Raw genomic sequence first — 23,871 nt, 5'->3', positions numbered from 1 at the left:
TTTTTTACTGATGTTCTTCTAGAGAATTTTATTGCGAACACGTTGGTACCAAAATGAAATACGTAGCATGAGAACTAAGGTCAGAAGAGTAAAAAGAGTATACACATTTTTGTTTTTACGCTTAAGCGATAAAAACGCCGCGCGCACATACGGTTGTTTCCCTGACCTTCGCCGAGAGCGCGAAAGTGTTAAGAGATCCATCTGTACCAGGAATACCTAATACAGAAACATTATCATTAGGCTATGCTGCTCAATAACAACAGGCACCATGAATGCCTGTTCACCTTTAACCATGAATGTTAATAGTTTCAAGATTTTTTAACAAGGCTCTTAAAATACTGTATTCCATGTGGAGTGTGTGGAGTGGAAGGACAAGAAGAATAGAAGAAAACTGCAATAAGGTTACACTGCTAGATTTTAACTTCAAGTGCTACAAGTGTCAATACAATGAAATGCTGAACAAAAACCTGTCAAGAGACAGAAAATATATGCATGACAAAATAATAAAGTATTCCTGCTGAGGAGGATACTTATAGCTGACTTACCATAGAAGAAGTTACTCTTGCCAGAGCCATTTCGACCAACTGTAATATACATAACAAGTCAATACTATACATATAAAGGAGCATTATATAAAATTCACACTACTGTTGCCATATCTCATTACTATATATCCCAAAGTATAGTAGATGTAACAATACATACCAAAGACTAAAGACACACCAGAAAATGAAATGATGTTCCAGTCCATCCGTAACCATTATCAAGTCGATTGTCATTATATACAATGATGATAATGGTCCAAGACAGACCTAAACTGTCATCCACTCATTTTCTGGTTTGTGGTTTAGTCTTCTTATCTTAAGCCACGTTATTGTGACTCGTCGTCTGAATACATACCGACTACATTGTGCCGAGGGTCAAAAGGGTCTATGACAGTCTGCTCTCTGTAACTCTTAAATCCTTGGATAATAATCTGAAAAAAATAACAAAGCAATTACTAAAAATTTTAGAAAAAATAAACAATCATTATAATAAGACATCACATGGTTTTCCATGAGAATGTGCAAATGGATAGCTGGATACAGATGGATGGACATATTCATAAAAAGGTGAGTAGGAAGATCGATAGATGGCTTGATAAATGGATGGATAGATGAATACAGATAACTGGATAGAAAGACAGATGGATAGACATAACTGGATAGAAAGATAGATGGAAAGACAGATTGCTGGATGGAAAGCTAGATGAATAGATGGATAACTGGATAAAAAGCTAGATGGATAGACAGATAGCTAGATAGAAAGCTAGATGGATAGATGGATAGCTGAATAGACAGATAGCTGGATAGCAAGCTAGATGGATACATTAATAGACAGAAGGATGCACAGATGGATATGTGGATGGATAGATGAATTGATAGTGATGGATAGATGGATGGATGAATAGGAGAATGAGTAGATGGATGACAGTTGGAACAAGTTAGGTGGGTAAGTAGTGGTGGCCAAAACTGTCAGTAGTGTCAAAGCCTTATATGAGTGCTGGGAAGACGGGACACTACAAGCATAACTCTCATCCTGTAACTACACTTAGGTAATTACATATGCACAGTACAACCTTGATTCAATGAACCATATGGGACCCACCCCAATTCGTTGAAGGGATTCGTTGCAACTGGAGATGCCTCCATGATGCATTTCCCATGCCCTGTGGGATAATTTCACTTAGCAAAATTTTCATTCCACCCTACATTATGACAAACAACTAGCAAGTGAGCGTGTCTGTAAAGAAGTTTAACGACATCTAGCTTACTTCTCATATAACCAACCTAACAACACATTTTCAAAAGATAATACTGTAGAGCCAAACCTGAGTGAACGAAAACCTTCCCAACGTAAAATAAAAACCATGGAATTCAATTTTAAATAATTTCCCAAGGCCCCCAACTGTTTCTTGAAATGTTGCATCCATCTACGAAAACCATTAAAAGCATCACTGCAGCCATATTAATTAAGAGTTACTAATCATACCCTAATATTGTTCACATTCTATAGGCTCACTGAGCAAAATTTTTATTTCAGCCTGTCATATGAATGACAACTACCAAGAGAACCTTTCTCTAAAAAAGATTTAACTACATCTTGCATATTTTCTACACTCTTGCCTTAAAGCCTCATTTAAAAAAAAAGTACCCATACTTGTCAACAAAAACTGGGGTATCTCAAAATGGAAACAAACCATAGAAAATTTTGTTTTAAATATGCTCAATGGCTTTCCCAAGGCACTAAACCGTTTCTTGTGATGTTACCTCCATATGTGAACTCTGTCCCAACATCCTGAACAAATCCACAAGTCCCCTGCTTCAGTGAACTCAGTGGACGAACACTTGTTCGTCCAATCAGGTGAATAAATCCGGCATGGAAAGTGTTCCAAACAAAGATTCGCCGAATCAAGCTTTGTTGAACCAAGGTTCCACTTTACTGGTACCTTGGTAATTCCTTTACCTAATCCATTGCTACTGCTATTATTTACCAATTTAGCTCCAAATTCATACTGTTTTTGTCCAATGTTTTAAATTACTTTAAAATCTCAAAACAAACTATTTTATAAATGTTGAATGTTATATTTTGTGAATATATCTCATGGAATATGTTTTAAATGTGCTTTTTTTTTTATCAGGGGAAAGTGCCAAACCATTACAACTTTATAGCACTTGGAAGGGGTCAAGATGAGGATTTGTGATGGGAGGGGGGGGGAGAAATGGTCCTGAACCACTTGGACGGTCGGGGATTGAACGCCGATCTGCATGAAGCGAAATCGCCGCTCTACCGTCCAGTCAAAGTGGCTGGTTAAATGATGTGCTGATTAAGGTTACAAGACCAAACACAGTAAATTTCTGAAATAAAACATTTGTCCATACTATTCCCTCATTTATTCTTGCCTATAAATATTCTTTATATTGAAGAATATACTCAATGCCTCAGTTATACTGTACCTGAATAAGCTTCCAACACCCTTCCCTTTATTTGCTACTTTTATGCCCTACTTACACGTTTTCCTTCAGTTTTGCCTTTAAAATCTCACTAGATGTAGTTTTAAGACATACTAATTAATGTTGCAAGATCAAAAGGGAGAGTTCTTAATTTTTTTTTTTTTTTTACTATTCCCTCAGTTGGAAGTTTGAAAAAAATTTTTTTAGCAGATTTGTACACCACGATACTTCACAATATTAATATATATCAAGATTTAATGTTAATGTATAGTTAATGTATATATATTCGGTTTTAAAATCCACGCGTATTTCCTCTCGCCAAAATGCCAAAATAGGCATAGGAAAAAGACAGCACATAAGACCTACAGTTGTCCGGTCACTCGTGTGATTTGCCCCGCCCAGCTATACCCTTTGTTTAGTCTAAGTAATACAGCAAGCACACTCACTTGTCTAATGTACATGGTGATTCTCCGTTCGCTTTACAACCATAATTTCACACACACGCACCATATTACAGCAAAATGCTACGTAATTGACAACATTGTGTGGGAATGCCAAGAGCAAGGGACGCCGCTGGGGACGCAGAAGATGGCGGTAACGGTGTATAGAGGCGAGGGTCGGGGCGGCGGCGCCTCCCTGGGAGACAAGTAAGCATCGTGTGTTCTGCCATATCTACTCCAACTCTCCTCCTTACACACACATAACACATTCACCGCCTATTCCTCTCTCACAATAACACGCAAACTTATATTTATTGATCAATAAGCTACTCCTTTGTTGTTATTGATACCACGTTTGTCCATATATGTGAGATGTTTCTTATGTTTAGTATAATGTGATGCTCAAGGCACCAACACACCCTGGTACACCATACATAACGCTTCCAGACTGTATCCAGAAGTAGCATCTGCACACCTCTCGTCCCATACCATTGGGTTACTATCCATGGTCTCACACACCATCATGGGGTCAATATCATTTATTTATTTGTGCATATACAAGAATGTACATAAGGAATGTGAGGATACAAATATGGTAATTACAGTCTTGTAAAGCCACTAGCACGCGCAGCGTTTCGGGCAGTCATTGGTCTCCCACACCATTGTGCGGTCAATATCCTTGATCTCTCAGGACACCAGGGTCGCCATGCATTCATGGCCTAAAATTGCACCAGTCCTCGGGGTCACCATCCATGCCTCTCACCTCACCGGGATTATTTATGGCCTCTCATCCAACTAGGGTCCTCGAGGTCACCATCCAAGACCTCTTACCACGCTGGGGTTCTAGTTCAAGTTCAAGTATGTTTATTGAGACAAGAAAGAAATACATCTCAAAGGGATAGAGTAGCTTAGGCTATTTCTTTCCCCCCCCCCCACACTGTGATCCATGGGGTCATAAATACGGGATCATCATCATTGGCCTCTCATCACACAGGGATCATCATTCAAGGCCTGTCATGGTCACCATGCATGCATGGCCTTCCCCCACACCAGACTCCTCGGGGTCACCATTGTTGGGAAATCAAGGAATCATGTTACCTGAATTTACCTGAGGACCACTAGTCCAACCACTTGGGCTGGAGGTAGAGCAATGGTCTCTCTTCATGCAGGTCGGCGTTCAATCCCCGACCGTCCAAGTGGTTGGACATCATTCCTTCCCTCCCTGTCCCATCCCAAATCCTGATCCCTTCCCAGTGCTATATAGTCTTCATGGCTTGGCGCTTTCCCGACAATTCCCTTCCCTTTCCTTCCCTGAGGGCCACTAACACTAGTGGCCTCGACGAAGACAGGAAGCCGGAGGCTTGTCGAAGGTTCCCCCCCCCCCATTTGCTTAAAGGCTTACAGAAGGGTCTCTTAGGCCGCCAACAGCTGTCCTCTCTTAGGATGTACCTCATAAGGATGATCCTCATGAGGATGTACCTCATCTTCATTAATGACCTTCCAAATGCCTCCCAACACCTCAAACCTATTCTATTTGCTGACGACACAACCTTCATTTACTCCAGTCCTGACCCCCTTGCTCTAAATGCCATAGTAAATACTGAGCTAAATAAAGTCCATCTTTGGCTAACTGCCAACAAACTCACCCTTAACATTGACAAAACTTTCTATATTCTGTTTGGCAATAAATCCTCTAATCAAATAAATCTCAAAATAAACAATACCCAAATTTGTAACAAATTAGATGGAAAATTCCTTGGCGTTCTCATTGATCACAAGCTGAATTTCCAGGGACACATTCTGAATATATCAAAAAAAGTTCCAAAAACTGTTGGCATTCTTTCTAAGATCAGATATTATGTACCCCGCCCTGCCCTGGTTACTCTCTATTACTCCCTCATCTATCCATATCTCAACTATGGTATTTGTGTTTGGGGTTCTACTACCCAAAATCATTTACGTCCTCTAATTACTCAACACAAAGCTGCTATTAGGACAATATCCAACTCTAGCCCCAGACATCACTCGGTACCCCTACTCAAATCTCTGAATATGTTAGATATTAAGTCACTGCACATTCTCTCTTGTGTATTATACATATATAAAACGCTGAACTGTAATGCCAATCCTGACCTCAAAAGCTTCATTGAAGGTTGTAACAGAACCCATGAGCACCACACCAGAAATAAATACAGTTTTGATATTCCAAGAGTACGACTTAATCAAACTAGAAATGCTCTACAAATCAAGGGACCCAGAATGTGGAATGATCTTCCCAACCATGTTAAAGACTGTACCTCTCTCAACCAGTTTAAGATAAAAACTAAACACTACCTAATAAATTCCCTGTAACCTACCTTACCCCTCTATTGTCAATCCATGTCTGCTATTTTTTTTTAATCAACACTGTTTGTCAACCTATTGTATTTGTGCTGCTTTTTCAGTCATGTTCCCCCTATTTTTTATCTTTATTTGTATTTGTTCTCAACACATTTTATTCTTTATGCTCAATTAGTATTAAGTTCTAGATATTAATGTTTTTCCTGCCCGAAACGCATTGCGTAATAGTGGCTTTAGGCATTGTATGTACTAGCTCTATCTATATATCGATCCATTAATGTAACATTACTTGTATGTATGTACCTTACCTGAATAAACATATATATATATATATATATATATATATATATATATATATATATATATATATATATATATATATATATATATATATATATATATATATATATATATATATATATATATATATATATATATATAATTATCGCCAAATTCACCGGTACCTATTTAATACTTGGTAACCAAAGTAATAATTAATAATAATAATTTAGACAAAAGTATACACATTTGTAGCAAATAATATACTTGTACTTGCTCCATATTCCAATTAGCTTATCAAAAGTCAAAATCAAATCAAAATGTTTACTCAGGTAAAAGTACATACATAAAAGATGAATTACAAACATAATGTTGGATTTATAGATAGAGCTAGTACACACAATACCGAAAGCTCCTAATACGCATAGCGTTTCGGGCAAGGTGTGAAAAAAAACACTTAGATTAAAGATTAATACTAATTGAGATTAAAGTATAAATTGTGCAGAAAATGGAAAAAAGGTGGGGGGGGGGGGAACGTGGCAGAAATCTGCAATTATACAACTTGGTCAACAAACTGTATTGTTTGAAAATAGCAAGACATGGGTTGACAATTTGGGGGTAAGATAGGTTACATGGAGTTTATTAGGTAGTACTTAGTTTTTCTCTTAAATTGGTTGAGAGAGGTACAGCCTTTGACATGATTGAGGTCATTCCACATTCTAGGACTTTTGATTTGGAGAGCATTTCTCCAAGGTTCCAAGCATTTCTCTGAGGCTCCTGTACTAGTCCTAGGCGATTAGTGTGTTAGTAGCCCTCAGGTAAATATAATTATAAATATATAAATATATTTAGGTTAAGAATCCCTGAATATGCCTAATATACTGGGATCGGCGAAACATGGGGGCCAGGAAAAAGATAATGGACGAGGAATTTCATCTCCCAGGGTATCACACCAGAAAGAACAGAACAAGAGCGCAGGAGGCATAATACTATACAGTATACATAAAAGAGGACTTGACTACAATCAACAATGATTATCAAATAACATGGAATGCTTAGAATCTGTACGTTGCAATATGATAGCTAGAAATAGTTGAAAAATGGGAGTAATTAAGTGTTATAGAGCACAGCAACCGCAAAGGAATTTAAATCATAATTTAAAGGCTGCAACTGAAGCACATTTATGGGCTCACTATAGCCCGTGCTGCATGGACACTTCGTTCTGAGTAGCTAAATCTAAAACAACAACATGAAGCACATGCTATTATAACGGTGGATTTTAATCACGAGACATTAGACTGGTTGAATCTAACATAACAGAAGGAAAACAGCTTCTTTGTGGAGATTTACTTATAACTGAACAAACCATAGGGAACAAAGCCACTCGGGTTACTGTATCCAAGCATGAAGACCTCATCTTTAGAAAGACATAGCTGCTTTGGAAAAAATTCAACATCTGGCAGCAAAAATTTTCCAGAACTAAGTTGACTCTCATACCAGGATTCACCCACACGGTTATAAACCCATGGAACGGCTTACCCCGCCGAAATCGTAAATGCCAAGACTGTTGAATTTCAAATTCGAACTGGAAACGATTATCAAATCAAATAAAATGTTTATTCAGGTTAAAGTACATACATACTAGATGAGTTACAAACATAATGTTGGATTTCTAGACAGCACATATTAGCATCGTATGCTAATACATACGATGCCTAAATAAACCACTAATACGCACAGGGTTTCGGGTAAGGTGTGTGGGAAAAAACCACTAAAGACTAAATCTTAATACTAATTGAGATCAAAGCATAAATTTAGTTGAAAAAAAGAACAAAAAGGCGAGGGGGGGGAACATGGTGGAAATCAGTGATTATAAAAGTTGGTCAACAAACAATATTGTTTGAAAATAATAAGATATGGGTTGACATTTAGGGGGTAAGGTAGATTACATGGGGTTTATTAGGTAGTACAGTACTTAGTTTTTCTCTTAAACTGGTTGAGAGAGGTACAGCCTTTGACGTGATTGGGACGGTCATTCCACATTCTGGGTTCCTTGATATGCAGAGCATTTCTAGTTTGGTTAAGTCGCACTCTTGGAATATCAAATAGGTATTTGTTTCTGGTGTGGTGCCCATAGGTTCTGTTACAACCTTCTAGGACGCGTTTAAGGTCAGGATTGGCATTACAGTTTAGAGTTTTAAATATATAGAGTACAATTGAGAGGACGTGCAGTGACTTAATATCTAACATTCAAAGATTTAAGGGTACCGAGTGCTGTCTGGGGCCAGAGTTTGATATTGTTCTAATAGCAGCTTTGTGTTGAGTAATTAGAGGACGTAGATGATTTTGGGTAGTAGCACAAATAACAATTGAGATAGGGATAGATGAGGGAGTAATAGAGCGTCACCAGGGCAGAGCGAGGTACATAATATTTGATCGTAGAAAAAAGCCAACAGTTTTAGAAACTTTTTTGCTGTATTTTGCTTTATTTTGTTCAGTATTCACTTTATCATTCAGAGTAAGAGGGTTAGGACTGGAGAAAATGAAGGTGGTGTCATCAGCAAATAAAATTGGGTTAATGTGTTGAGAGGCATTTGGAAAGTCATTAATGTAGATGAGAAAGAGGAGAGGACCAAGTATGCTGCCCTGTGGAACACCAATGTTGATGGGTAAGGTGGGAGAAATGGAATCATTCACAGAAACATACTGGAGCCTGTCACTAAGGTAAGACTGAAGGTATTGGAAGGAGTGACCCCTGACTCCATAATGATGTAATTTAAGAAGGTTGTGGTGGTTGACAGTGTCAAAAGCCTTAAGTAGGTCAACAAATAACCAACCAGGGAACTCATTTGTATCAAAAGTTGCATGTATCAAGTTAATCATATTAATCAGTGCATCGTTAGTGCTTTTTTTGGATCTGAAGACATATTGGCAAGAGCTAAGTATATTGTGTTTGGCTAGATAAGAGTAAAGCTGCTTGTTGATTAGCTTTTCAAATATTTTTGAGAAGGTTGACAGAATTGATATAGGTCTGAAATTGTTGACATCAGTGAGATCACCACATTTATGGACTGGGGTTACTATCGTTTTTTTTAGAATATCCGGAAAGGTTTGGAGTTCAAGTGATTTGTTGTAGAGCAATGCAATGGCTGGAGCTAGAAATCTGGAGGCTTTTTTGTAAATTAGAGATGGTATCTCATCAAGGGCACTTGATTTTGTTTTAAGAGAAAGGGTTATCTCAATAACATCAGAGGAATTAGTGGGAGCTAGGTACCGAGACTCTGGATAGATTCATGTAAGGTAGTCTTTAACATTAGTTAGGGAGGATGGGATATCATTTGCCAATGGATGAGAAGAAACTATTGAATCTAATAGCAGTGTCAGAGGCTGAAAGTACACCATCGTCATTGGACAGGAGTATTGTTTTTTTACTCAAAATCTTTTTTTATCCTAATATTTGGGAAATAGTGCTCCATGTTTTCTTAATGTTGCCCTTAATTTGGGTAAACTTATTTTCATAGTATTTTATTTTGGCTCTCCTAATTATTTTAGACAGCATTGATGAGTAAATCTTTGAAAATTCTTTGGAGACGACTCCTAACCTATACGTCTTCTCAAGGTCATGTTTTTTTATTAATAGATTTAAGTATACCTTTATTAACCAATGGATTGTTTAACCTTTAAGTTGTGATTGTTTCGTTAGCATTGGACAGTGGATATTACAGAGGCTCTGAGTTTTCCGAAAAAATGTTTGCACTGCTAGGTTAATGTTTACTGTGTTACCTAATTCAGTCTCCCAGTTGATATTAGCATCAGCAGCAATAAAGTTGCTTATAGAAGTTTCATTGTGCAGCCTAAAGCTTATTTATCAAGGCAAATGGGAGGACCTTCTAAAAGCTGCCGACTAACTGTCCTCGTCGAGGTCACTAGTGTTAGTGGCCCCTCAGGTAAATTCAGGTATGAATACATTCTGGCTGCCTGTCCCCCCCAACACATTGAGTTAAATAATTACTATTAAACTGAAGTAAACACATGGAACTGCTTACCCGCTGCAGCTGTAAATGTCAAAACATTGCTGCTATCAGCTTGATAAAATTATCAGGACAAATATTGGACCTTTTGAAAAGTCACCGGCTTCCTGTCTTCGTTGAAGCCACTAGAGAGATGATGCCCCTCAGGCAAATATATATGATGTGTACTGTACTCTAATAAACCCAATGTACCTTCTTGTATAAATAAATAAATAAATGTGAGAAAGTTTATACCGGCGGATGATGTTGTTTAGGTTGAAGGATTCAAAAAGAGCCATACGTTATGGTGTTCGACGTCATCACTACGCTTTAATAACTCCTATTCTATCCTGACCTAATGTAACCTAATGTAGCATAATATAATCTATCTTGATCTATTCCACCTTAACCTACCGAAAACAAGTTTTTTATATATATATAATATTTTGTGACGAGATGTGACGTCATAGGCTGGCCTTCGGGTGACATTTTTGGACACTAGTGGTGGACGGTGCCTAGAAGGTCCTACCACGGTGTCGTCTGGCTCTGCCACACAACCACATGATCTCCACCTGGTACAGCCAGGCTCTACCACACTACCACTCACCCAGAGTCACAGAAACTACCAGCACAGGTGCACGTGGCAAGCATAGTGGAGGAGCAACTCTTGGCCTGCGACACCACCACGCTGCAGGTCCAGGCGGCGAGCAGTCTTGGGTACAGGTAGTATTGGCCCAGTGAGTGAAGCAGAGGAGTGATCTTAGTGACGTCTGCGGTAGAACACTTTCAAGATGAACATCCGTTGTGCTAAGGTTAGTCTTCGTGACTCGTGGAGGATGAAAACCTGACTGTCTTTTTGATCCCTGCTGAGACAATTTTTAATGACTGGCAATGGGACTGTGTAGTACAGTGGCCTATGTTCTCTACTACAGTCGTGGATACTGGGTTCGATACCCGGGTAGGTCAGAAATAGATGGGCACATTTTCTCTCGCCTGATGCCTCAGTTCACCTAGTAGTAAATAGGTACTTGGAAGTTTGGGAACTGATGTGGGGTTGCTTCCTGGGAAGGTCTGAACTTCGACTTGTAATATTTGTGGCGATAATTCTGGAACCCTTTCTGATAATATTATTGGAAAGGGTTACAAATGACAGTACCTTGTGTAGCTTCCGGAGTTCACCAGCCCTGCGGCCCGGTCTCCAATCAGGCCTCTCGCCTTACTACTAATAATAATAGATGATGTGCAAAAGAAACTTTTTTTTTAAATATTCAATTTCCTGTACCTGTAACCCAGTGCTTCATTGGTCTGGTGCACAATCCATAGGATAGGTAAAGTTATACTGTATATAGGCTCTTGCTTTGTCCCATAACTGTCATTAGAATGGATTTTCTCTTCCCTGCTAAGAGCGTATGCCATGCTAGTTCTGACTGACTGAGAACATATATCTATATATATATATTATATCTATATATATAATATACCATGCTAATTACAATTGATTGAGAGCATATGCTGTACTAATTACAATTGGCTGAGAGCATATGTGGTGCTAGGTACGATTGGATGAGTGTGTAGTATAGTGCTTGCTCTATGAACTGAACAACCATCGGAGAAAATTTATAGTAACTATACACTACTGAGTTTTATATGCATCATTATTTTGATTAGTGTTTTTTTTTTATTTAATGGAATTGGCAAAGGACAAACATTGTACCAATATTATATGGGGGGGGGGGGGGAACACCAAATTAGACATGCATGCTTATTAGTGATGCAGTGTTTGCCTGTGTTTAATAAACTCTTCAACTTCTCACAGCCCGAAGACCTCATGCACATGCAACACTGCAACCTGCTCTGTTTGCCTGAGAACTACCAGATGAAATACTACCTCTATCATGGTCTCTCATGGCCGCAGTTGTCATATGTAGCCGAGGATGATGAGGGACAGGTTGTTGGGTGAGTCACAGTCTAGTGTTACTGATTAGCTATAATGGGGGTGGGGGGGGGGCATTTGGGGTCCAAATAACCCCCTCACCTGGCAATCTCCCGGTGTGCGCAAAACACAAAAAAGCTTGAGTACTGTATTTGCGTTTCATATTTGGTTCCCATACTTTTTTGCAATGTATCAATTTATATGACCAAATTACACCTCAGACCAGCATTACTGCATTATTTTTGTAACTTTTCACTTTCTTTTCATGCAAGAGACTTTTTAAGTCAAAACTAATTTAGAAATCTGACAATCTAAATATATAGATTATTTTTTATACTGCCTAACATAGGTAAAACTAGGTCTTGGTTAAAAATTCATGCTTTCAATACAGTGTAATGTTATTTTGATAACCCCACACTTGTATGTTTGTGTATTTTATATAAAGATTTACACAAAGTCTTTCGCACCCTCCTGATTGCTTTATCAAGGTCTGAGTACCTGTATGTGGTTAGGACAAGACTTGCATCTCAATGAACGACTAATCAAAGATTAGTCATTGTCTGTGAGAAGGCATTACCATTATTTATGTTATTATTATGGGTGAGCTAATTTCAAATGAAATATTTTAAAATACTGTATACAAAATTGCTCTGACTGTTAGGCAAATCAGGCTCTTCTTAATGGGATAGAATGGGGTTGATTTTATTTTAATATATCTCTGCTGGCTAATGTTAATTTTTAATTAGAAATTTCTTACTGTTCAGAATGTTTTTGTTTTACAGCTATGTACTTGCCAAGATGGAAGAGGAAAGTGAAGAGGACCCCCACGGGCACATCACCTCACTAGCTGTCCGCAGGAGTCACAGGTATGAATTGAATGTAAAAAAATGTATACAGTACTGTATATGATTCTAATATTGTGGGGTTTTCTTCTTTGCTTTTAATCCCGACTGCAATTGCGTGCAACATCAGCAATGTGCATATGGCAGATGCTTCACGATGCTGTTGGATTCCTGCAGAGAAAATACGTGAGCAAGCGTACAGGGCCTAGGAGCATGGTCACAAAAGAGTCCTTGATGGTCTCCTCTCAGGCTGACTTTACCTGGTCCTGATCCACATTGGTCGTGGAAATCTCAATGCAGTTGAAACGCTTTAAGGGACTCCTAGGGGTCCTCATGGTCCTCAATTTGTCACATTTATAGTTTAGTGACTAATAGGCAACTCGATGTTGAAGACACCCGGGGCTGAAGGTTTAAGGCTACATTTCTCGATACTGCCATTGAGTAATGGCAGTATTCAGAAGTGGTTCAATGGAAACACCGCATAATGCTTAACAGTAGTTTATTTACAAAACTTAACCACTAATACAATGGGTGCTTGATTTACTCTTTAAGTTGACGTCAGCAAGGTTTTGGTTGCATTAGCGAAACTTGACATCTGACTAATCGATTCCGATCAACTCGTGGAGAAAACCTAACTTAGTACAATTGACAGCCAGTCACTAACACAACAAACTTAACTGCCGGTGTGCAAAAGGGTCACAGGAGTTCTAACAGGATACTCAGGCAGTGATCATGAACAATAATTATGTCACACAATTACTAAATGTGTGGTGTATGTGAAACTGCTCACATTCACAGACGAGTGTAATGTCGTGATACCATACAGATAAACACTCGTACACAGTCAGGTGTCTCAGTCTCCACCTATACCTGTGTCCGCTGTGGAGACGGTGAGAACTGTGGTTGACCACTCGGATCAGCACACAGAAAGACACTTGATAAAGAAACAAGATCTTGTACTTACAGGTAGGCTACCTCTCCTATTCACTCACCCACGCTTATTCATGCAAGACCTCGTAGGTGGCCTGACAGCTGGTTTTGCTCGTTACAATGTGAGAGATTCATGATAATTTACATGTGGAAAAAGAGTATAGGGGCTGGTCCTAAACCTGCACACAGAAATAACACCACATAAGACCAGAAGGCATGGCAGGATGTGCGGAATACCCCTGTTGAAGAGCAAAGATGCAATAGGTACTCTGAGAGAGAACTCTATCAATATCAGACGCCTGAGACTGTTCAACATGCTTCCACTACACATAAGGGGTATAACTGGCCAACCCCTCAGTGTTCAAGAGAGAACTTGATAAGCACCTCCAAAGGATACCTGATCAACCAGGCTGTTACCTGGTTGATACCTGGTTGATGGGGTTCTGGGAGTTCTTCTACTCCCCAAGCCCGGCCCAAGGCCAGGCTCGACTTGTGAGTTTGGTCCACCAGGCTGTTGCTTGGAGCGGCCCGCAGGCCGACATACCCACCACAGCCCGGTTGGTCCGGCACTCCTTGGAGGAATAAATCTAGTTTCCTCTTGAAAATGTCCACTGTTGTTCCGGCAATATTTCTTATGCTTGCTGGGAGGACGTTGAACAACCGCGGACCTCTGATGTTTATACAGTGTTCTCTGATTGTGCCTATGGCACCTCTGCTCTTCACTGGTTCTATTCTACATTTTCTTCCATGTCGTTCACTCCAGTACGTTGTTATTTTACTGTGTAGATTTGGTACTTGGCCCTCCAGTATCTTCCAGGTGTATATTATTTGATATCTCTCTCGTCTTCTTTCTAGTGAGTACATTTGGAGGGCTTTGAGACGATCCCAATAGTTTAGGTGCTTTATTGCGTCTATGCGTGTCGCAATAAATCTATGCTGTGACTCATATGTCAGGCTGCGAGCAGCTGCGTCTAACAGCCTGGTTAATCGGTCCAGCAACGAGGAGGCCTGGTTGAGGACATTGTTTCTCGCCGGCGAGAAACAATGGGCAGAGTTTCTTTCATCCTATGTCCCTGTTACCTAGCAGTAAAATAGGTACCTGGGTGTTAGTCAGCTGTCACGGGCTGCTTCCTGGGGGTGGAGGCCTGGTCGAGGACCGGGCCGCGGGGACACTAAAAAACTCCGAAATCATCTCAAGATAACCTCATCTCAAGATAGCCTAAGCATTTAAATTTGTTCTCATGTCACTCAAGACTTTCTCCTCACTCATGCTATAATAAATTGAGTCAGTGAACTACATGCTTTACCTCTTTATGATGGCTTTATTACTTTTGGTTAGCGTGATTCCTTTGTTGATCTCCATCTCCAATTTGAGGCCCCTTGCTCAAAACTATTAGTTTGCTCCCTTGTGATTTAGGGGTTGGTTACTTTGTAACCAAGCCAGTCTATTATAGGTGGGCTTTGTCTACACACATTCACTTTTTTGGGCACCACTATTCATCACAGGCGAGTCCCATGTCCTTAATTGTTTTTACTGTGATGGGTTGGAAATCAGGCAATCGACCGATTTGAAAGTACCTTTCTGAGCAAAATCAGTCTGCTATTTCTTGTCCCTTTCTTTTGTCATTCCTGTACATCAACTTCATTTTGTAAAATGGAGTACAGTATGTGAAGCAGTCCAGGTTGTGGAACATGAAGGAACACTGAGATCTATATACAGTAAATAAAAATGGAAATGTTCGTTTGTGCATAACCGCTAAGCTCCGAAAGTTCTTCTCCGATTGCTTTGAAATTTTCACACAACGTTCCATTCGCATCCGAATGGAGCAGGTTTTTATATACATACTATATAGTTGTCACGTCTGTGATAATAAAAAAAAATGCTTTTTCTGAAAAACTGTGTTTTTCATGTGAGGGAAATCTTCAAAACCTCTTTACCGATTGCTTTGAAATTTTGACACAACGTTGCATTCAAATCGGCGCATCTTTTTTATATACAGTACTGTATTTACTATATACGTACCTCACCTGTGACAGGAAAACAGGATGCTTTTTTTGAAAACAGCATCATCTGTTGGCCGTAAGAGCAACACCCGTAATCTCCGAAAGTTCTTCACCGATTGCTTTCAAATTTTGACACAATGTTGCATTCGAATAGGCGCGTCTTTTTATATACCTACTATATAGATGCCACCCCTGTGACAGGTAAAAACATGCATTTTTGAAAAACAGTGCCATCTGTTGCACATAATAGCAACATGCACACTATTCTAAATGTCACAAATTCCATTTCAATGTTTCCGATTGCATTGTTAAATTTTATTTTCATAGATTTCAATTTATTATATTTTTTTATTTAATTATTTTGTGTGACATTGTGTTGGAATTGAGCAGTGTTGTTTACCATACCATTCATTTTGTAAGTATAAGTATAGATGCCACACCTATGACAGGTAAAACTATGCTTTTCTTGAAAAACAGCACCATCTGTTGCATGTAAGAGCAACACACATGGTATATTAAATGTTACAATTCCATTTCAATGTTTCTGATTGCATTGATAAATTGAATTTTCATAGATTTTGATTTATTTTCATTTTAATTTCATTATTTTGTGTGAATTACATTGGAATTGAGCTGTGTTGTTTACCATATTGTTCATTTCATGAATATAATTTTTTGTTATTTTTTAATATTTTCATTTCATTTTTTAAACGTTTTTCTTATATTTCAGTGATGGGAACATAAGATCATTTGATGTTCCCAATTTTCTGATGGGAACATCAGACCATTTAGGAAGGCATTGGCCGAGGGAGTGGGGAATGGTGGGGAGGACAAAGGGACAGTGGAGTGGGTCATGGTGGGGAAGGAAGAGGGAATGGTGGGGAGGACGAGGGGACGGTGGAGTTGGGAATGGTTGGGAGGCCGAGGAGATAGGTGGGGGGGGGGGGGGGGGGACTGGGGTACAGGGAAGGTTGCTGTGGCTCAGCAACGCCCACAGAAACGCGTGGTACTGCTTTTGTGTGTGTGTGTGTGTGTAATTACCTAAGTGTAGTTACAGGATGAGAGCTATGCTCGTGGTGTCCCGTCTTCCCAGCACTCTTTGTCATACAATGCTTTGAAACTACTGACGGTCTTGGCCTCCACCGCCTTCTCACCTAACTTGTTCCAACCGTCTACCACTCTGTTTGCAAAAGTGAATTTTCTTATATTTCTTCAACATCTTTGTTTAGCTAGTTTAAATCTATGACCTCTTGTTCTTGAAGTTCCAGGTTTCAGGAAATCTTCCCTATCAATTTTATCAATTCCTGTTACTATTTTGTACGTAGTGATCATATCACCTCTTTTTCTTCTGTCTTCCAGTTTTGGCATATTTAATGCCTCTAACCTCTCCTCGTAGCTCTTGCCCTTCAGTTCTGGGAGCCATTTAGTAGCATGTCTTTGCACCTTTTCCAGTTTGTTGATGTGCTTCTTGAGATATGGGCACCACACAACCGCTGCATATTCTAGCTTTGGCCTAACAAAAGTTGTGAACAATTTCTTTAGTATATTGCCATCCATGTATTTAAAAACAATTCTGAAGTTAAAAAGCGTGGCATAGGCTCCTCGCACCACGTTCTTTATGTGGTCCTCGGGTGATAGTTTTCTATCTAGAACCACCCTAGATCTCTTTCTTTATCAGAATTCTTTAAAGATTTCTCACATAATATATAGATTATGTGGGGTCTATGTTCTCCTATTCCACATTCCATAACATGGCATTTATTAACATTAAATTCCATTTGTCAAGTGTTGCTCCATATACTTTTGTCCAGGTCATCTTGAAGGGCATGACAATCATCTAAGTTTCTTACCCTTCCTATTATCTTAGCTTAGTGAGTGAGAGTGTGTGTGTGTCTGTGTGTGTATATTATATATATATATTTTATATATATATATTTTATATATATATATATATATATGTCGTACCTAGTAGCCAGAACTCACTTCTCAGCCTACTATTCAAGGCCCGATTTGCCTAATAAGCCAAGTTTTCCTGAATTAATATATTTACTATAATTTTTTTCTTATGAAATGATAAAGCAACCCTTTTCTCTATGTATGAGGTCAATTTTTTTTTATTGGAGTTAAAATTAACGTAGATATATGACCGAACCTAACCAACCCTACCTAACCTAACCTAACCTATATTTATAGGTAAGGTTAGGTTAGGTAGCCAAAAAAAGCTAGGTTAGGTTAGGTTAGGTAGGTTAGGTAGACGAAAAAACATTAATTCATGAAAACTTGGCTTATTAGGCAAATCGGGCCTTGAATAGTAGGCTGAGAAGTGCGTTCTGGCTATTAGGTACGACATATATATATATATATATATATATATATATATATATATATATATATATATATATATATATATATATATATATATATATATATATATATATATATATATATATATATATATATATATATATATATATATATATATATATATATATATATATATATATATATATATATATATATATATATATATATATATATATATATATATATATATATATATATATATATATATATATATATATATATATATATATATATATATATATATATATATATATATATATAATATATATATAATATATATATTATATACATACATACATATATACATTATATATATAATATTAGTGCTGTCACCTGATGAAGGTCAGCACAGATGGCCAAACAGAAAAATGAGTACAGTGATTATGACAATCTTCGTTTATAGTTTTTGTTAACCCTTTGGATGCAAAGTTAGATGTCCGAAGTGAGAATCCTTTTGAAAAGTATACTTTGGACACTTGAAGAAAGTGAAGTACAGATGTACAGTAGAGAAAAAGTTGATATCATATTTATGTACTAAAATGCTGTTATTATTTTCCAGACGTTTAGGACTAGCACAGAAACTAATGGATCAAACAGCTAGAGCAATGGTCGAGTGCTTTAATGCTAAATATGTCTCTCTTCATGTTCGAAAATCAAACCGAGCAGCTTTGAATCTCTACACTAATACGCTAAAATTCACGTAAGTCTATTTTGGTTTTCTGGTGGCAAGTCGGATACAAAACCTCATTAGTATTTTAATCCTACAGTGCCCTCTGACTTTTTTAACATTGCAGCACACCTGGAGTATTTGTTTAGCCTTATTGCCACAAGTTTTCTTTTTTATTCTAAAACAAAAAAGACAAATGGTTGTCCTAAATGGAAATTACACTGACTGGTTAAATGTGGTGAGTGGCATACTGCAAAGTTTCATCTTGGGGCCAACTCCTTTTTTTTTTCATATATATCAATGATAGACATTGATACATATATCAATGTAATATCATCATATCAATGATGATATTACAAACTACATCGTCAAATTTGCCAATGACACTAAAAATATCTATGGTAAAATAGGAAGAAAAAATAGTATTGATTTCTTACAAAGATATCTACATGAACTCCACATATGGTTAGAAGAGTGGCAAATGTATTTTGTTCTTGAAAACTGCAAGATCTTGCATGTAGGGGCATAATAATGCACATCACAACTATCATACCAACAACACTATAATGCAACAGATTGATGAAGGAAATGATCTACGAGTCAGGGTCCACCATCCATTGAAAGTTGCACATCATGTTGGAGCTGCAGTAAAAAAAAAAATACCAACCGTTCCTTAGGATTAATGAAAATAACTTTTTGAGTTTAAGGAAAAGTGTTAGTGGTTATTCAACTGTACAGGTTTTTCTTTTTCTTCTTGTTGGTATGTGTAATTTGCATGAAGGGTTTGGCCTCCCGATGACTGCACTAGTACAAATGTTGGGAGACGCGTTTATGTTGAGAATGATGAAGTTTCAAAAGTGTTTGTTACACTGTGCTGTAGATAGAGGAGCAGCAACTAAAACAGGGGTTTGTTAGAGGGAGACTTGCCGCACCTTAGGGCGGTATGTTGTGTTTATGGCGTCAGCTGATCCTTTGTTGTGGTGAGGCAGTTGTTTTGTGTTTGGCTGTTGGTGGCGCCAGGTATAAATGTGGTATGGGTCAGATTTGGCCCAATTTGTTAGTCGACAGGAGATATTTAGCCAGTGCTTTGACTATTTTATATTTTTCCTGTAACGAGAGGTCACCGCCTTCTAATATATGCTCGATGGTAAAGGGTATTTTAAGTGCGATAAATACTTGTTATACGTCTACTCTAGCACTATGATGTCGGAAACAGTGAAGGAGATAGTGTTTGATTGTTTCTGGCACATGACAGTGGATGCAGAGTTCATTGATGTCCGTTCTGTATTTAGAGCTTTGTGCTGCCAGTTTGGTGTGTCCCAGCCTTAATATGGTCATAGTTACATCAATTTCTCTGCTTTTATATCTGACATTTTTCCAAGTTTCCCATTTCTTTTTTATGAATCCATAGTACAAAGGTGAGCATGACATTTTCCATTTCATTACAAAATCTTGGGTGATGGTATCTTTGAAGGCTCCTTTAAGTGCTAAGTGAGGTATTGTGTAACAACCACCTCACTCCTCACCAAACATGCACACACACAACTCACAATTAACATGAAAGAGTGCAACACACTTGCATTGTTACAATTGGATGACAGGTAATGTAAGGTGTGTTGTGCATCTCTTTGGCCAGTTGATCTACAAGATCATTATGGAATACACCACAATGTGCTGGGACCCCATTGGATAGAGGTGTCAACCATTCAATCGATGTTCATGAAGTTGAAGGCACGGGTAAACAAACTCTTTGCATGTTGTTGAAGGTACAAGTTTTTAGTGCACCCTCCATCTAGACTTAATTACTGTATATCCTTCAGAAGGTCATACCTGCTCTGGAGAAAGTTCAACACAGAGTATAAGTTCAACACAATATATCATCCCAATTCTTTAAAAGTCCAACTACTCTTTTTCTGGTTGCCCTCAATGGTCTTCTTTCCTCCCTTCCTTCTGGCATCTTCTCCGCTCTTTATGTTGACGATCTACTCTTTGCTGTCAGGGTGATGATTCGCCTCCCCTTCAACGGCGGCTTCAACTTGCGATTGATGCCGTGTCATCTTGGGCCACCAATCATGGCTTCAAGTTCTCTACTACTAAGACTTGTGCCATGACTTTTACTCGGAAGTGGGTCGTTCTTTGTCCCTCTTTGTCACTTTATGGTCATCCCCTTGAGTACAAAGATTCCACGAAGCTTTTGGGGTTATTCTTTGACACTTACTTATGACCCTATAACCATAGGGTTATAAGTTCATGGAAATGTCTACCTTCCAAAACTGTTAATACCAAGACATTGCAGTACTTTGGTTCCAAAACCAGTTGGAAAAAATCCTCGAGAACAAAGGGATGAAGGGGGAGGGGGCCTTTAACAAGCCAGCAATTTCCTGTCCTTGTTGAGGCCACTAGAGAGATAGTGGGTCTCGGGTAAATTCTTGTAAATAATTTGAGCTGTAGGTCACTGCCAAATCATTGCTCTAAGTAACTACATACCAGTATGGTTTATGCCCAAAATGCTCTGCATATTAGAGGCTTTATGCATTGTACTTAACTTGCCTATAAATCCACCACTGATCATGTATCATATGTATGCATGTATGTACTCTAGCATAAATAAAATATTATGATTATTATTAATCCTGTTAAATGAAACCCTCTCCTTACAGAATTATTGGTTATGGACACAGTTCATTATATGGGGGTTTCCACTGTTGCAAGGAAAATAGTTTCTCATTAACGTTAAAGCTAGTGATGACTTGATTTTTGTGTATACAGTACTATACATTGATACTATATTTCATTGGGAAGGTTAATTTGTAATATTTTTCTTTACTTGGTAGGTAATTATTAAAAATATAATTTATATTGTATTTATTTTTATGGACATTGATTTCCTTGGATGGGCAGAATCTTTTTGAGTAAAAGGCGTACCATTATAATAGAGTACACTATGAGTGGTGCAGATTTGGTCAAATTGAATTGCAAAAGACTTTGGACCAGAGATTGTACTTTCATGATGATATCATTGTCATGTCCATTTGAATATCATATTGACCCAAAAGATTTCTGGTTCTATTATCATTTACTATTTATATCACTTGTTAAATATGTAGATGCAGTATAGTACTTCACAATATTGTTATTAAATAAAGTCATAACTGTAAACCATTCATTTAAAGTACACCAGCTCAAGAAACTGAGTTATATTACAATCTTAATCCTTCTTGTATGTGGTGAAGAGTGTACATAATAGGGTAATGAAAAGGTGATTTCAGAACTAGATTTGTATTTTGGTCAATGATATATATTTTGCTGTTATATTAACCGAGCTATGTGGTTCAGATGTTGAAAGACTGTTGAGGTTTTTAGGCTGGTGCCTGTATTGGTATATCAGTGCTAACATACTGTCAGGATAATTGTGCAGCATGTTGGCATCAGCATCACAGAGAAGATCTGCCATGATGGAACCCTTCCATCACTGATGCTTCTTATGGGAATATAGTACATAAAAAATATAGTACATAAAAAAATAATACATACCTTACAGTATTTGCCCTTGTCCCATTCTTAATATTAGCACATTCATGTTCAATGATTTGCTGGTGCCCAACAACTTAACGGTTGAATGGTAGAGCAACAGTCTGTCTTCATGCAGGTCGGCGTTCAATTCCCGACCGTCCAAGTGGTTGGGCACCATTCCTTCCTCTCGTCCCATCCCATATCCTTATCCTGATCCCTTCGAAGTGCTATATAGTTGTAATGGCTTGGTGCTTTCTCCTGATTCCCCTTCCCTTGGCAGGCATACATGTTGTTGCACATAAATGGTCCTAATAATTTTGTTTAGCTGTTTAATCTTTTTTATCCACCTTACTGTGTACAGTACTGCGTGTAAATGTTTGGAAGTGATTGCTCTTTAATTATTATGTCAAAACAAAAAATAACTGGCATTTAGTATATAGATTCTTACTGTATTATGATATTGAACAAATTTTGCCTGTAGATAAACAAGCTAGCCAGTCTTAAAATGTGTATACAAAATTTATTTGTACAGTACTGTATCTGTACGACTCTTTATTGATGCGCGTTGCACGTATTTACTTTTACACATTTTAACTTTTAACATAGTTACTTTTAAATGTAATTGTTATTGAGTGCACAGTTGTATAGCAAAAATGCCAGAATATGTAAATAACAATGACATTTGTAGAATATTAAATTTGTGCTATTGTTTTCCACAGTATCTCTGAAATTGAACCCAAGTATTATGCTGATGGTGAAGATGCTTTTGCAATGAAGAGAGACCTTTGTTCTTTTGCTCTGCAGAATGATGTTACTCCAGCTGATCCCAACTCCTTTTTTGATAATAAGAAAAATGAAGAAAAATAGTTTGATACCAGTTCTGATGAGTTCTTCCCGAAGATAAAATATCACTTTAATATTCAAATAACTGCTATACAAGTTAATTTCTCAAGGTGATTGGGGTGAGGTTAACCTGCAGCTGTTGCCACCTTGTGTGTGGGGTTTTCCCACAGCTGTTGCCACCTTGTGTGGTGTTAACCCACAGCTGTTGCCACCTTGTGTAGGGTTAACCGTCGACTGGGCTTTCCTTCTGTGTCGGGTTAGTGTACAATTGTTGCGACCTTGAAGACATTAAAAGTGGGTGCAAGATCAACTAATTTTACAAAACATTAGGATTGCAGCAGTTTCAAATCAGTATTGTTAATTAAAATGGCATTTGTACATTTTTCTTAATGGTACATGCAGTTTAAATGAAAGATTTGTACATTACTAAGAGAATGATGGCCCTTGTGTTTAGCAGTAAACAAATATATTTACACGTGCATGTATGCCACACATGACAGGAAATGATTTATTTGACAAATCTATTTTATACCTATTTAGATATAGATAGGTATTTAAAAATAAAATAATCATGGCATTACTTGGTTTTAACTGGATTACCTTTTATGAGACAGTTAAAATGAATGAGAAGGGGGGATGGTGTGTGTTATAAGAAAAAGAATGAAAAAAAATTAATGGAGTATGGTAAGTAAAGTGAGAACATAAGAATAGAG

General features: G+C 37.9%; 2 protein-coding genes across 4 annotated transcripts in view; one reads left to right on the top strand and one right to left on the bottom strand.

The window, feature by feature from the left end:
* Nucleotides 1–3,600, bottom strand: part of SMC3 (structural maintenance of chromosomes 3) — a 58,534-nt gene extending 54,934 nt beyond the window's left edge. For all 3 annotated transcript variants that reach the window (XM_045741951.2, XM_069338787.1, XM_045741950.2), the window contains exons 1-3: nt 3,440–3,600; nt 901–976; nt 546–584 (exon numbers count right to left, since the gene is read on the bottom strand). In XM_045741951.2, the coding sequence (XP_045597907.1) occupies nt 546–584; nt 901–976; nt 3,440–3,454 (130 nt within the window). In that variant the 5' untranslated portion in view covers nt 3,455–3,600. The remainder of the gene's footprint in view (nt 1–545; nt 585–900; nt 977–3,439) is intronic.
* A 6,920-nt stretch (nt 3,601–10,520) lies between these two features.
* vnc (GNAT family N-acetyltransferase vnc) lies at nt 10,521–23,735 on the top strand. The gene is made up of 5 exons (XM_045741949.2): nt 10,521–10,874; nt 11,879–12,018; nt 12,778–12,861; nt 18,695–18,835; nt 23,035–23,735. Exons 1-5 carry the CDS (start codon nt 10,854–10,856, stop codon nt 23,180–23,182), a joined length of 534 nt encoding a protein of 177 aa, XP_045597905.1. The 5' UTR covers nt 10,521–10,853; the 3' UTR covers nt 23,183–23,735.
* The last annotated feature ends 136 nt before the right edge of the window (nt 23,736–23,871 follow it).

The sequence above is a fragment of the Procambarus clarkii genome, chromosome 40, assembly GCF_040958095.1.
Source record: "Procambarus clarkii isolate CNS0578487 chromosome 40, FALCON_Pclarkii_2.0, whole genome shotgun sequence".
Taxonomy (NCBI): Eukaryota; Metazoa; Arthropoda; class Malacostraca; order Decapoda; family Cambaridae; genus Procambarus; species Procambarus clarkii.
This window is presented reverse-complemented; position numbering and strand designations above follow the sequence as displayed.

What these genes read in the sequence shown, in the direction of transcription:
- vnc (XM_045741949.2), top strand. Translation starts at nt 10,854, where the DNA reads ATGAACATCCGTTGTGCTAAG. An exon ending in GATGAGGGACAGGTTGTTGG is followed by an intron (nt 12,019 to 12,777) that starts GTGAGTCACAGT and finishes TTTGTTTTACAG; the next exon opens with CTATGTACTTGCCAAGATGG. An exon ending in ACTAATACGCTAAAATTCAC is followed by an intron (nt 18,836 to 23,034) that starts GTAAGTCTATTT and finishes TGTTTTCCACAG; the next exon opens with TATCTCTGAAATTGAACCCA.